Consider the following 14,660-nt stretch of genomic DNA (forward strand, 5'->3'; position numbering starts at 1 on the left):
ACTATTCATGAGGTTAACACAGGAAAAAATATAAAAACAAAAATAAGAAGTATAGAAGAAAAATATTTTCACATCAACGGAATCATGATAGTCAACACTGCTTTAATTTCTCTGTTTTACTGACAAAATATACATAATAATTTCCAAAACAGACACCAGTGGCATATCTAGTTTTGAATTGGGTAAGGGCTGATGGGGAAGTGTTGAGGGGAAGTGCTGAGAGTGAAGCGCAAAGCTGAAGTAAGGTTCTTGATGATTATACATTTTTTTAATTTTCAAAAATACAGTTTAAAAAAGTGATTTTTATCTACTCGAGCACATTTTTTTTTTTGCTTTGAACATGTACAATTGGGAAGATTGGGGTAAGGCAGACACAAATAAGAGATGGAAATCCAGTAGATATTAGCTTAAACCAAATAGGCATTACTGCAGTAACACTGAAAGACTTAACTATAATTATTTAAAAATCATACTAAACTATTGTATGATTATAATCAATAACTTTTAAATTGATTACAATAAAATCTAAACATATTAAAACTTTGATATTAAAATCCTATATATATAATGATTATATTTATAATAAAATTTTTTCTGTTATATATTTAAGTATCTGATACCAAATTTTAAGTATAATTTCAATATTGTACATTTTAGTAAACTTCTTCTATTTAGTTATAAATTCTGCCATAAGAAAATAAATTGTAAAAAAGTAAATTTTTATTATTGTCATTCCCTTATATCCATATGTGATAGGTTTAACTGAAATATAAATGCAGAAAATTAAACTATACAATAAGTGTAAATAAGATGCAATTATACTATTCTTCAGCAACAACAAAATCTGAACACACTCTAAAAAAAGTCATATATCAATTTAATCATTTTTCTAATAGTAAAACAACTTATATAAATAACTATATCAGCTGATATACAGTAATATTGTTTACTTTAAAGCTCTCTAATTTTAAGTAGATACACTAATTCTCAATTTAAACAACACAAAATGTTACAGGGGATCCTTTTTAAATTGTTACACAGACTTCAGTAAGACATTCATACTAAGATGCTGTTGTATTCTAACTACTGAACTTAACCTGTGTTACAAGTAAAAAATAATTATCAGTACTTATTAATTATGGAGAATTCCAACGTTCTCACTGTTCAATGCTAATTGCACTTTTAACACTCAGGCAGGAAAGACTTTAAAAAGAAACAATCATCCCGGTTTCGAAAACCGGAGTTGAGTTTTTTGCTACAATTTTATACAGCACTGCCATGCCATGTCAGCAGAAGTTCTACTTTTTAATAATGTTAACTTCAAATTAAAAATTGTTTTAAAAAATTTAGTTCAATTTATAAGTTTTTTTATCAGCTGTACTTTTTAATGTTTCATTTTTTGCATTTCGGTTGCTTTTGATGATGGTGTAAGAGCAGTTTACTGTTTGGGTTCATGCCTTTTCTTTGCTCCTGGCAAGATTGTACTATTACTTTGCCAAATAATTATTATTGTTGTTATTGCTGTCATTATTGTTTTTGTTATTGTTGTTGTTGTTGTTATTGCTGTCATTATTGTTTTTGTTATTGTTATTGATCAATTGCATGTAGAATACTGTAGTGTACTCGAGTTTGGAGCTCATGGCTCCATCTTTCTTCAGAGTGTCAATGGCCATATATGACATAACTAACTCTTAAATTATTGTTTAATTACTCACGGCCAATTTGTCCTGTCTTCTGTGTTTGTGGACTGGTGACTTAAATTCAGAACAATATATTCAAAAAGCTCGGCGCATAGCAGATCTACTTTGATGTGTTTTAGTTGATCAGTGAGATATTTTCTTTGTTGGCCATTTAAATTTTCTTGGTAGTCTTCACCAATGTCATCAAATGGATCCTGAAAAAATTATAACAATAATCATATTATTATTATTATTATTATTATTATTATTATTATTATTATTATTATTATTATTATTATTGTTAGGGGACCCCAAATTAACAAATACATCGTAACACAGGCAAAACATCATAAATCAAAAATAAGTAGTAACCTGATTTTGGAATAAAATACAACTTAAGTTAAAATTGGGTAATAATAACTATAAATCGTAATTATAAGCATTTAACATTATCAGAATGTATAAAAAGATATTATTATTGTGCCAATTACTTATTGACTTTTTCCATGCGGAAATGTCATTGTTTTTGGTCATATTTTGTTTTCTACTATCCTGTATTCCCCTTTTTTTGCACAAGATTTTTCTGACCAGCACTTTGGTCACTTTCTGTGCTTGGATCCTTGGTTGAATACAAAATTACCATAAAATGCATGAACCGTTTTTATTATAACATTATGCAAGGTTGATGAACTAAAAATGCACAGACTCAACAGGGTCGAGTTCTATGACATATCGTTCTACATATTTTGAATATTAATAAACCAGGTAATTTACGTTAATACAATTTGCATTTCAAACTAGCTACAGCTGGGTTAAATGCAAAATTATTGTGAAAAAAGGTTTTGCCCTCAATCGATGATAATAGGTAGATAATAGGCACAATGATTAGAACTCTCCCTCACTATTACCAAGACAGTTGGTTTCCATATATTTTTACTCCATATTTTTTTTACTTTTTCATACAATTTTTAATTGTTAATTGTTTCAACTTTATAATTTCAACATTACTGTAGTTCTCATTATGACAATAAGAAAAAGCCCTAAGTTCTGTTTTACAAACAGACATAGTAAGTCTAGTTATTATTTTTAATTATACAAATTTTATAGGCATTTTAGTTAATACCTGAGCATCAATGGTAAGTCGAAGAGCTTTGTCTACAGCAAGAACTTGCCAGAGTGCTAAAATATGTTTCAGACGACACTGTTGAGATGCCTGGGGAAAAAATTGATTATTCAGTGACATAGATATACATTGTTTAAATATAAACAAAATGAATATTAATGCAATAAAAATAACAGGAATACAATACAATAATAATTTAACACTTTATAATACTGTACACTTTTAAAATAATATACATGCCTCATTGTTCTTCTAAGATAATAAAGATTACATTTCTTACTGTAGAGCTTATAAGTCCCTTGTCGACAGGCATGGCAAGTTTATCTTGCAAATAGTTTTTTATCAGCATGTCTCCCTCTGCTTTGTAGTTTGCCAAGAATCCAATGGCAATATCGAGTGATGCTAAAGATTTGCAGAGATTTTGGAAAGATTTAAGCTCTGTTACAATGCTACACCTCACAGCTGAGGTCAACTTAACCTGAAAAAGAAATAACATTTTATTTGTAAACTATTACAATTGTATTATCTTAGCATAGGGTACATAATTTTCGCACTAAATATTTATTAACTATAGCACAGAGCCGGTCCCGATGCAGAATTTTTCTGGATCCGTTCATTGGATCTTAATTCACTCATTATTCAATACTCAAGTTCACAAGGAAAGTAGTTTATTCAGTCAGATAATTAACTCATAATAAATACCACAAAATATCAATGTTGGAAGCTTATCCACTTACCTGAGGTATTTTATCTCGCAGAATTTTAAAGATGGATGCATTTCTGACAAACTGTCGGAAAAATAACTGATCAAATTTACAATCAATGAGCGCACGTCCCCTGATAAACCTCTCAATGAGTTGCAGCTCTAAACCTTGCAGGTTGTATTCAATTTTATTTCCCACCATTGGTCTTACAATGTATTGACACTGGGATAGAATCAATGGAAGGAGGTCACGGTCCAGGTCATACGCAATCAGGTGTGACGGCAGGAGGTCGGATGGAGAAACGCTTGCTTGACTGGAAATAAAAAATACAGTAGGTTGAATTGGGCAAATTAAATTGTTTCCCAAGCCTAAACCAACCCATAATAAAAGAAATCTAGGGTGTTTTTTTTTATGTTTATTAGAATACACAAGTTGTTTTTAAAGAATTCACTTCATGATGAAAATAAATTTGACAAAATAGTAACAAATACACTAATCTAAAGCCAACAATCCTAACTATGATAAAAAGTGCCACACATTTGAAAACAATTTTAACTAGACCAAGCTATATATGTCCAACCAAAAGGATGTTAAAAACTATATCAGAATCAAAATCTTACATCAACACACACACACACACCAAAATGTGTACATAAATAAAGTTTGGCCATCTGGATCAGAGCAGTCCAACCCTACCACACCTTAGTCAGTGACCCTGAAATGTCACCAGAGAGGCATATTAAGAGGTCGATTTGCAACTACCTTTTGTGAAAGGAGCACTAATTACTTTACTCAACTTATTAGCAAGTTATTAACTTCTGATATAAAAAAAAAAAATACAGAAAAAGAAACTTCGAATATAAATAAATAATAGTAAATCCCTATTATATATTTGGAAGAAACATTGTAGAACATGTGTTTACAATGGCTTTTTTTTCCCTTTTTTAAAGTCATTTTTTGCAGTTTTTTTCACAAAATTGTACATATATTTCTGAAATTACACATTAATGACAATTTACAAAACAGTTTAAAATAAGAATCTACCAAGTTTCAGAAAATTGCTTATTTTTATTCTTTATTCGCCAAATTTCGGGGGGGGGGGGGGATGTGGAAGGGTGTCACCAACATTTTGTGTATTACAACCGTTGTGCATCGCTTGAGTGTACTATTGTTAACTGCCATAAATGAGAGATTTGCAAATCCCCATTTGACATACTTTGCACAGTTCTTTATATAAAAAAATAACTCTAAATTCCTTAAACTTGATGTATTTTTTACCTTTGTATCCAATATAAATTTTCCTTTTCCTTCTCTTTCCCTATCCCTTCATTCTGCTTTTTATGTAGCCTTTCTCAATAGCTCTTCCTCACTGACTGTGTTTCCATTTCTTTTGTCTGTCTCTAATTATCACATCTATCAACCTTCATCTGTCTAATACTCGTTCTTTATAGACCACTGATTTTTATCTATCCAAATTCTACAATCCTTCTTTAAATTCTTTGTATCTTATTACATATTTTACAGAAGTATTACCTCATCTGCAACTTTTTGATACTATGATATCTCTCAAGAAATTCATTTTGTGTAACGATGAGGAAGTCAACCAGACCAGTGGCACACAGACCGAAATCTCGCTTGGTTGGTAGCAACATCGCTATGTTACTCTCATACGACATGACCTCTTTTGGGATTTGCAACTCCACTGAAATGTGATAGAACACATAAATATGTCATAAAAATGAATATCTTTGAATATTTGTATAGTTGTGGCAAGCAATTTCCCTCTTCATTTATTGGAAATTAAATTTCAAAATCATCTGTAAAATACAATTTATATTTTCACTAATATGAGAACAAAATACTAAAAAACTGTAATAACAAAAAAAAGCAATTACAAATAAGCAAAATATTAATAAATGCATATTAACTTGAAAGATCACATAATTACCTCCGCCAAGGAGCTTATGTTTTTGCCCCTGTTTATATTTTTGTCTGTCTGTTTGTCTACAGGCCACAGATTTTATCAGAAACTACTTGGTCACAATGATCCATAACAAAAGATCTCGAGGTGATTAAATTTTAAAAGGTTATAGTCAAAGTAAAAACTAATTTTATATATAACTGCCTACAGCTAACAATTTTTATTACAAATTCGTCAAACTTGGTCACAATGCTCCATGACCAACAATCTAAAGATGATTGAATCTTTAAGGGTCAGGGTCAAGGGTGAAGGTCACAATCGATGAAAAACTACTTTATTTATATAACAACCGAAAGTTCAGTTTTCCTCAGAAATATTTCATAATTAAAGTTCTGGAAGTGACTAAATTTTGAAGGACCAAGGTCAAAGGCACAATGAATGAAAAATAGTTTTTAACTGTCAGCCGTAAGGACGCGTGCTTGTGTGCTTACAGGGTATGGCGAAGAAGTGTAGTAAAACATAGTGGCATTAATTTTACAGCGATACAGCGTGTAGTGGTCAGCCGTAAGGACGCGTGTTTGTGTGCTTACAGGGTATGGCGAAGAAGTGTAGTAAAACATAGTGGCATTAATTTTACAGCGATACAGCTTGTAGTGGTCAACCGTTAAGGACGCGTGTTTGTGTGCTAACAGGGTATGGAGAAGAAGTGTAGTAAAACATAGTGGCATTAATTTTACAGCGATACAGCTTGTAGTGGTTAACACAGTGTTTTACACATTCCAACCCCGGGTTCGAATCCCATGAGGTGCTAACGATAAATTTTCTTACCCCAGCCCCAACCTTGGTGGGGCTGAGGTAGTATAGACCCTCCACCTGTGAAAGTCCCTCTCTGGGCCCCCTCTATTTCAAAATTCCTGGATCCGCCACTGAGACAACTCATTTAACCATGTCTGCCACAAGTGACCTCTTCCAATTTGGACCCCTGTTAAAGTGTCTCAATTTCATCAGCAGTACATGTACCACACAAGTCTTGTATTTTATGCTTTTATATTTTGCTGAATAAAGAAAGAACATCAGGTGGCCATTTTCAGTATAACAAATATATTTAATAAAGGGATCAGAAATAAATTCTTAGAAATAAAGTTTACTAATACATACACTACCTGTTAATGCAACATCCAGTCTGACAGAATTCCACACGTCAATAAATGTGTCAATCAAACTCTTAAACTCCTCCCTCTCGGTTGCTGCAATATCAAATAAAAACAAACATTTTTGAAAAAAATTGGTTCTTTTTGGTACAAATTATTACAGAAATCTAGTCAAGTGACTTTGGAGCATAACTCTACCTTGAAAATATAATCTACAGAGTCAAATACCAGCATCCATGCTGATAATAATGATGATTATTATTATTATCATTATTATTGGCTTTTACCGCACTATTGGAAAAGCTATTATTTTTGTTTTGATTTTTCTCTTTTCTATCCTGTATTCTATCCTTTCAATTTTTTGCACAGGCTTTTCTGTTTGAGACTTTGGTCACTATCCGTGAATGGATTTTCATAAAAGTTTATCCAAGCAATGACCATATATCAAAGAAGTGCAAATTAAAATATGAAATCATTTTTCATATTTTTAATAATAATAACTGGGTAATTGAACTTTTTATGTTGATGCAATTTGCATTAAAAACTAGCTACAGCCAGATTCAATGCAAAATGTGATGTGTGAATGTGAAATGTATAAATAGGTTTGCCCCCAATCTACAACATGAAAATACTCTGACCTCTGCAGGGTCAGGTTCAATGGTGCAATGGTTTAATTCATCACATCATTCATATTAGCAGCCCTAGTTCGAGTCTTACTTTTAGTTGGTTTCCATGGTATTTTTTTACTGCATAGTTTTCTTTATTATGATTGATTTTTTGTTTCAAATGTATGTTTTAATTTTCACTTTTCCAATGAATTTTTACTTTGTAATTTCAAACATCAGTTCTCATTATGGCAATGATAAAACCCTATATTCTGTTTTACAAACAGACATACAGTAAGTAGTCTAGTCATTATTATTATTGTATCTAAAATGCCACTTCATGAAAAATATCTTATTTGGTGCAGAGTTGAGCACGGTGTTTATTTTATCGCTTCTGGTGGTAATAATTTTACCCTGTGTGCTGTTACCTGGTGGGTAGGCTTGAGTACATTGTTTAAAACTGGAAGCTATATCAGCTGAGGTTTTACACCCCTGTTAGGTTCAACCAGGTCGGGCAGATTTCAGGGCTAGGGGTCAGACAAAAGTCAGCACCTGGTCCTCTAGGTTTGGGTTTGGACATGGGGCTAACAACCCCATTCCATAAAACACAAATGTTACAGAAACTGCGCATGCAAATAGAATAGGGACACAAACTTCAGCCAGGGATCCAAATAAAGGCTCCAACCCAAACATATGACAGCTTCAGATGATGTCGGAAGCTTGACAGAGTCTTCTTAGACCCAAATCTACCATCCGAATTAGGGCAAAAATTCGACTAAAATTTTGAGTCTAGGGAGTACCATTCCCAGCCATCTAGAGGTGCTAACCATAAATGTTCTTACCCCAGCCCCAACCTTGGTGGGGCTGAGGTAGTATAGTCCCTCTCTGGGCCCCCTCTATTTCAAATTCCTGGATCCGCCACTGAGACAACTCATTTAACCATGTCTGCCACAAGTGACCTCTTCCAATTTGGACCCCTGTTAAAGTGTCTCAATTTCATCAGCAGTACATGTACCACACAAGAAAGTATAATACATACTCCAAGTATTGAAATACACGCCATCGTGTTGGATTCAATATTTCGACATTAATTATGTCATCATCAGGAATTCCTGATGATGACATAATTAATGTCGAAATATTGAATCCCAACACGATGGCGTGTATTTCAATACTTGGAGTATGTATTATACTTTCTTATCTGAGATTAATCAGTGGACCTTTCGGTTTTTGTACCACACAAGTCTTGTATTTTATGCTTTTATATTTTGCTGAATAAAGAAAGAACATCAGGTGGCCATTTTCAGTATAACAAATATATTTAATAAAGGGATAGGAAATAAATTCTTAGAACTACAGTTTAATACATACACTACCTGTTAATGCAACATCCAGCCTGACAGAATTCCACACGTCAATAAATGTGTCAATCAAACTCTTAAACTCCTCCCTCTCAGTTGCTGCAATATCAAATAAAAACAAACATTTGAGATAAAAATTGGTTCTTTTTGGTACAAATTATTACAGAAATCTAGTCAAGTGACTTTTTAACATAACTCTACCTTGAAAATATAATCTACAGCGTCAAATACCAGCATCCATGCTGATAATAATGATGATTATTATTATTATCATTATTATTGGCTTTTACCGCACTATTGGAAAAGCTATTATCTTTGTTTTGATTTTTTTCTTTTCTATTCTGTATTCTATCCTTTCAATATTTGCACTGGCTTTTCTGTTTGCCACTTTGGTCACTTTCCATGAATGGATTTTCATCAAAGTTTATCCAAGCAATGACCATATATCAAAGAAGTGCATATTAAAATACGAAATCATTTTTCATATTTTTAACATTAATAAATGGGTAATTGAACTTTTTATGTTGATGCAATTTGCATTTAAAACTAGCTACAGCCAGATTCAATGCAAAATGTGATGTGTGAATGTGAAATGCATAAATAGGTTTGCCCTCAATCTACAACATGAAAATACACTGACCTCTGCAGGGTCAGGTTCAATGGTGCAATGGTTTAACTCATCACATCATTCATATTAGCAGCCCTAGTTCGAGTCTTACATTTAGTTGGTTTCCATGGTATTTTTTTACTGCATAATTTTCTTTATTATGATTGAATTTTTGTTTCTCATGTATTTTTTAATTTTCACTTTTCCAATGAATTTTTACTTTGTAATTTCAAACATCAGTTCCCATTATGACAATGATAAAACCCTATATTCTGTTTTACAAACAGACATACAGTAAGTAGTCTAGTCATTATTATTATTGTATCTAAAATGCCACTTCATGAAAAATATCTTATTTGGTGCAGAGTTGAGCACGGTGTTTATTTTATCGCTTCTGGTGGTAATAATTTTACCCTGTGTGCTGTTACCTGGTGGGTAGGCTTGAGTACATTGTTTAAAACTGGAAGCTATATCAGCTGAGGTTTTACACCCCTGTTAGGTTCAACCAGGTCGGGCAGATTTCAGGGCTAGGGGTCAGACAAAAGTCAGCACCTGGTCCTCTAGGTTTGGGTTTGGACATGGGGCTAACAACCCCATTCCATAAAACACAAATGGTACAGAAACTGCAAATAGAATATGGACACAAACTTCAGTCTGGGATCCAAATAAAGGCTCCAACCCGAACATTATGACAGCTTCAGATGACGTCAGAAGCTTGACAGGAGTCTTCTTAGACCCAAATCTACCATCCGTAGGCATGGAATGTACACACCATGTTTGCAACATCAAAGCAGCACAAGTTATCAGTGAGTTTAGAGGTATAAACTGGACATCTTGGGTGTGAGTGAGTGCAGGTGGATTGGTTCAGGCCGTAAGTTGAAAAGTGAGCGACATATCCTCTTTTCTGGCAGAGACGACGCACATCAAGTGGAGTAGCTCTAATCACAACAAAATCCATCTTTTTTGGTTACCATATGTATATATATCTGCTTTTAAAATCTTGTAGTTAAAAACTGAACCACTTTGGAAACCAGTACTATGTAATGAAAGTGTATATTCAGTATAAAGAAAGAATAAATAATAATTTCTAATGTTGATTGATTTTTAGAATACAAATAGAATTTTGATACACTAATTATTGGCTTCTTTGCTTTCCCGTATTTACAGTAAATTCGAACTAGATGGCATACCCTCATTTTCTTGTGGTTGTGATGGTAGCAACTGATAAGTTTACTCTATACAGTATATGAGGGATCCTATCCCAAAACCAGTGTACTTTTGCTATATGCTAATGTCAGTAATTAGCATAAGATTGTGGCAGTATTGCATACTTTAGCACTGAGAGGACATAATACTTTTACTCATAACTTTGGCAATAGACATTTGTGGTACATGACCCATCATTTTTTAAAGCCTAAAATGTGGAGAAAACAAATATATTAAAAAAGTCAATGTTCATTTTTGTTCACTTATTCTTTTTTGTGATGGCAATCCTCATACACTATATTCAACTTTTTAACTTTATATTCCTAAAATCACAATACTAATGTGACTTGGTGAGACCATCAACAATATATTACCATAATGTACTTGACCCAAAAATGTAGAAATTTTCAAGTTGGTAGCTTCAGCCAAGTCAATGTGCCTGTTGTATTTATTGATTAGGAGACGCTGAAGTCGGATAATGTCTGGCAAATGTTGTACAAATCTCAGATGCTTCTCCTGTAGAGAAATAGTAAGCAGTTAAATACACTAGATGTTCAAATTTACACAAAAACAAAAGTATGATACTTCTATTTCTAATCCACTGACAAAAAAATAACTTTTCCATACAATCTATTAGGCCAATGCTCCACCAGATGTGGTCAATCAACCAAGTGCAACAAGTTTCAAGTCTATTTTATTCAAATGAGTATCTCATAATTACACAAGTAGAAATATACAAATCAATGTGATGTTGGTAGTCTCTGTATGAGATACTTACATGGTGAACTAACTTTTCCTTCAGCAAAAATTATCTTTTAAACATATTTAGAATAAAAAAACATTCTGTATTTTATATTCAACAATTCATAAGAAGGAAATGAGAACAAGCATATGGATTTTGCCATTGCCATGTATCAGTATATTTTTTGTGGGTGTGTCTATTTTAGGAAAAATTGCAAGTTGGTTAATCTAGATATATATTCACAAAATAGACTGTTTATTTACGTCCTGTATTTATTTAGCAATTTTACTTGAAAAAGAAAATGAAGAATCTATTAAACAAAATAATGTAACCTTTTCCATAAATAGTCTAAGGACTGGCAAAGAAGCACCATCTTCTTCACTTGCTAAAGCTTGATGAATACATTGAATGGTGATACGGCTACGGTACTGCCATACGTGTGAAGTCTCCACCAGTTTACCAAGGTCGTCTGGTTCAACAGGATTTGCAGTGTGCAATAATCGCATCACAGGGTCATGGCTGAGACGTTTGTCAGAAACCAGAGTCTGGTTTGATTGGTCGATCATTTCATCAAGTCCCTAGATGCAGATAATTTAAACATTTTTATCAAAAAACATTTGGTAGGTATACAGTATTTATAAATTAATCTAAAAATTATGGTGCATTCAAATATATATCCTGCAGTATTGTTGCATTATTATTTCATATATTTATCGTAATTATCATTTCTATATTATTATTTATTATATTATTTTATTATTATAGGATGAAAGGTGACCCCTGAGCGTATCTCGCATATCCTTGATAGATCGTCTCCCAACTTTGAGTATGTTATAGCTGAAACAATTCTCTTTCATATATGCGACTTCTTTTTACATTTTGATGACATCATCATGGTCAAAACAAATGTTTTTTCTGACCTCTCATTTTTCTTTCCTCAAATCTTTGATGACCCCCATATCACCATAACCAGTCGTCATTTCTGAATCATATACAGTGGGCATAAACTTCAGGTCAAGGTTGAATGTCATGTACTTTAATTTTATGTGCGTGCTTCAAAATTTAAATATGCTTAAAATCATGCCTATTTTCAATCAGTTATAGCTCCTTAGGATGAAAGGTGACCCCCAATTTTCATTACATATTCTGAAAGCAAGCACATGAGTTGTAAATATGATTTTATAGATCATTTTGGTTGATCAGACATTGTGACGTCATCAAATTCGCTTCTGAATTATTCATAATCAAAATTTCCATCACATTATTCAAATTGATGATCATCATATCAACATCATCATTATAATCAGTGGCGGCTCTAGGATATATTTTCTAGGGGGGGGGGGCGCGGATAGGATGAAAGGTGACCCCCAATTTTCATTACATATTCTGAAAGCAAGCACATGAGTTGTAAATATGATTTTATAGATCATTTTGGTTGATCAGACATTGTGACGTCATCAAATTCACTTCTGAATTATTCATAATCAAAATTTCCATCACATTATTCAAATTGATGATCATCATATCAACATCATCATTATAATCAGTGGCGGCTCTAGGATATATTTTCTAGGGGGGGGGGGCGCTGAGCTGTCCGACGGGGGTACTTGAGCTTGTTGGTCTGAGCTAGGGAAAGGGTTCTAGAGGGGTTCCCCCTCCCAAATGAGATTTTTTAGGAATAGGAACATCTGGATGGCCAGAAATGACACTCTCAGTCTGTGATAGACATGTGTTGGCTTGGCGTGGGCCTATTTTTATATACTTTTTGCTCTGACTGCCCAACAAGCTCTGTCCAATGGGGAGGGGGGGCTTGACCTGTCTGGTGGGAAGACTTAAGTCCCTGCTGTCCCCCCTCCCCACTAATTATAATCATCATCATTGTTATTTTAATTGATTGATTTCTTCTGTTAAACCTACCTGAAGGGCTGGTTTAATATACACTGCTAAAAAATTCTCTTCCCATTTTTTACGACATTTCTTTGATGACAACAGTTGCTGAAAGCCAGACTGAAAATTTGCTACAAAAAAAAAAAATTGTAAGAATCTGTTACTATAGTATAATTAATAGATAGTGCCTAATAGTACACTGGTTTAATATACACTGCTAAAAAATTCTCTTCCGATTTTTTACGACATTTCTCTGATGACAACAGTTGCTGAAACAGATTGTAAGAATCTGTTACTATAGTATAAAATAATAGACAGTGCTTATAATGTAGTCCACTTAATAATATTTTCTGATTTACTGGTTTATCAATTTTTGTGACTACTGCCCTCATTATCAAATCAATAAAATAAAAATATTTTATTAATTTGCAGTTTCATGATCTGGTGTCATAATGGACATTTTGAGAATGTCAAGCAAACTTAACGACTGACCAATCAGAATGGCTAGAAATATGCGCTTTGTCTCCAAAACACATTGTCCCACAAATGCATGTTTGTACTGTCATCTTTTAGGACCTTAGCAACAACATCCAACGAGCGGGGCTTAGCAGAGATACATGAAACTTGACCAACTTTCAGGAAATAGTGTATGATATGCAACTATTTGTTTATTAGTTGGGGTAGTCTAGCTAGGCTGCGCTAGACTACCCTGGCATAGTTGCATAGCCCTAGAATTTTGGTGATGGGAATTCAGTGAAAAGAAATATCTTAGATAAACAAAATATTTTTTAAGTAGTTGTACAATGCTGTGTAACCAATAAACCTGTAAATTTTGATAAAATTATTCTTACATTGAATGTTCTTGTGCAAAATATTGTCAATAACTTTGTGAAGAATGAAAATGCAGTCATCCTTGCTCTTGCCTGTAGAGGCAGACAACAATCTTACATCATTATGCAAATGTTTCCATAGGAATTCAAGCACATTATCTGGAGCAGGCTTAATTATGTTGATTATTGCCTGAAAGAAACATGAAAAAAAGTTTGAGAGTATGCTTCAATAATCAGGAGAAGCAGAAAATGATATGCTTCTTTGTTACAAGTGCAATTCATAGTTTATTCACATCACAAATGATTAAAATCTGATACCAATTTGTCATATGTTCCTGTAAGGTAGCCAACAACTACCACTTGGGGATTCTGGGCATTGGGCTTATGGGGCACTGGGAATTGACTGTTTAAATAAAAAATAAATATGATGTATCTTGTACTTAAAAATAAAGGAAAGGTATAAAAAAAAGGCACATTTTAATGAGATTAAAGATTTGGGAAATGGTAGGAGGTTTTTGCTGAAGGTCTGAGTGGGGATTCTGGCGATAGAGTGGACAAATGCTGACAAAATATAGTGATATGTGTCATTTTTTTTGCTTGGCAAATTTTCAGTGGGGCTGGGGAAGAGAGCGAAGCCAATACCCTAACTCTGGCTAGGACTGTATGTAAAAATTGTGTGTCTTAAACAGTTTTAAGCCACATTTTCAACAATTGTTAGACAACTATATAAATATTTAATGCTGTCCAGCAATTTAAACGTCTTTTCTTATTTATCTTATTTTATATTATCATTAATTATTTAATAATTTTTTACACAATATTTTAGTATTTACTAAATTGTCTC

The 14,660-nt window shown here is 33.0% G+C and overlaps 1 protein-coding gene across 1 annotated transcript in view; it reads right to left on the minus strand.

Annotated features, from left to right (window-relative positions):
• Positions 1–1,033: 1,033 nt before the first annotated feature.
• LOC117120723 (E3 ubiquitin-protein ligase RNF213-like) overlaps positions 1,034–14,660 on the minus strand; it is a 42,691-nt gene continuing 29,064 nt past the window's right edge. Inside the window, exons 32-42 of the mRNA XM_033265791.1 lie at positions 13,838–14,006; positions 13,017–13,117; positions 11,432–11,677; positions 10,732–10,873; positions 6,591–6,674; positions 5,040–5,208; positions 3,540–3,819; positions 3,083–3,280; positions 2,803–2,892; positions 1,716–1,894; positions 1,034–1,097 (exon numbers count right to left, since the gene is read on the minus strand). Coding sequence (XP_033121682.1) covers positions 1,034–1,097; positions 1,716–1,894; positions 2,803–2,892; positions 3,083–3,280; positions 3,540–3,819; positions 5,040–5,208; positions 6,591–6,674; positions 10,732–10,873; positions 11,432–11,677; positions 13,017–13,117; positions 13,838–14,006 — 1,722 coding nt within the window. The remainder of the gene's footprint in view (positions 1,098–1,715; positions 1,895–2,802; positions 2,893–3,082; positions 3,281–3,539; positions 3,820–5,039; positions 5,209–6,590; positions 6,675–10,731; positions 10,874–11,431; positions 11,678–13,016; positions 13,118–13,837; positions 14,007–14,660) is intronic.

This window comes from Anneissia japonica, unplaced genomic scaffold (assembly GCF_011630105.1).
Source record: "Anneissia japonica isolate Jap-2015-1 unplaced genomic scaffold, ASM1163010v1 scaffold3888_len366471_cov172, whole genome shotgun sequence".
In the NCBI taxonomy this organism is placed as follows: Eukaryota; Metazoa; Echinodermata; class Crinoidea; order Comatulida; family Comatulidae; genus Anneissia; species Anneissia japonica.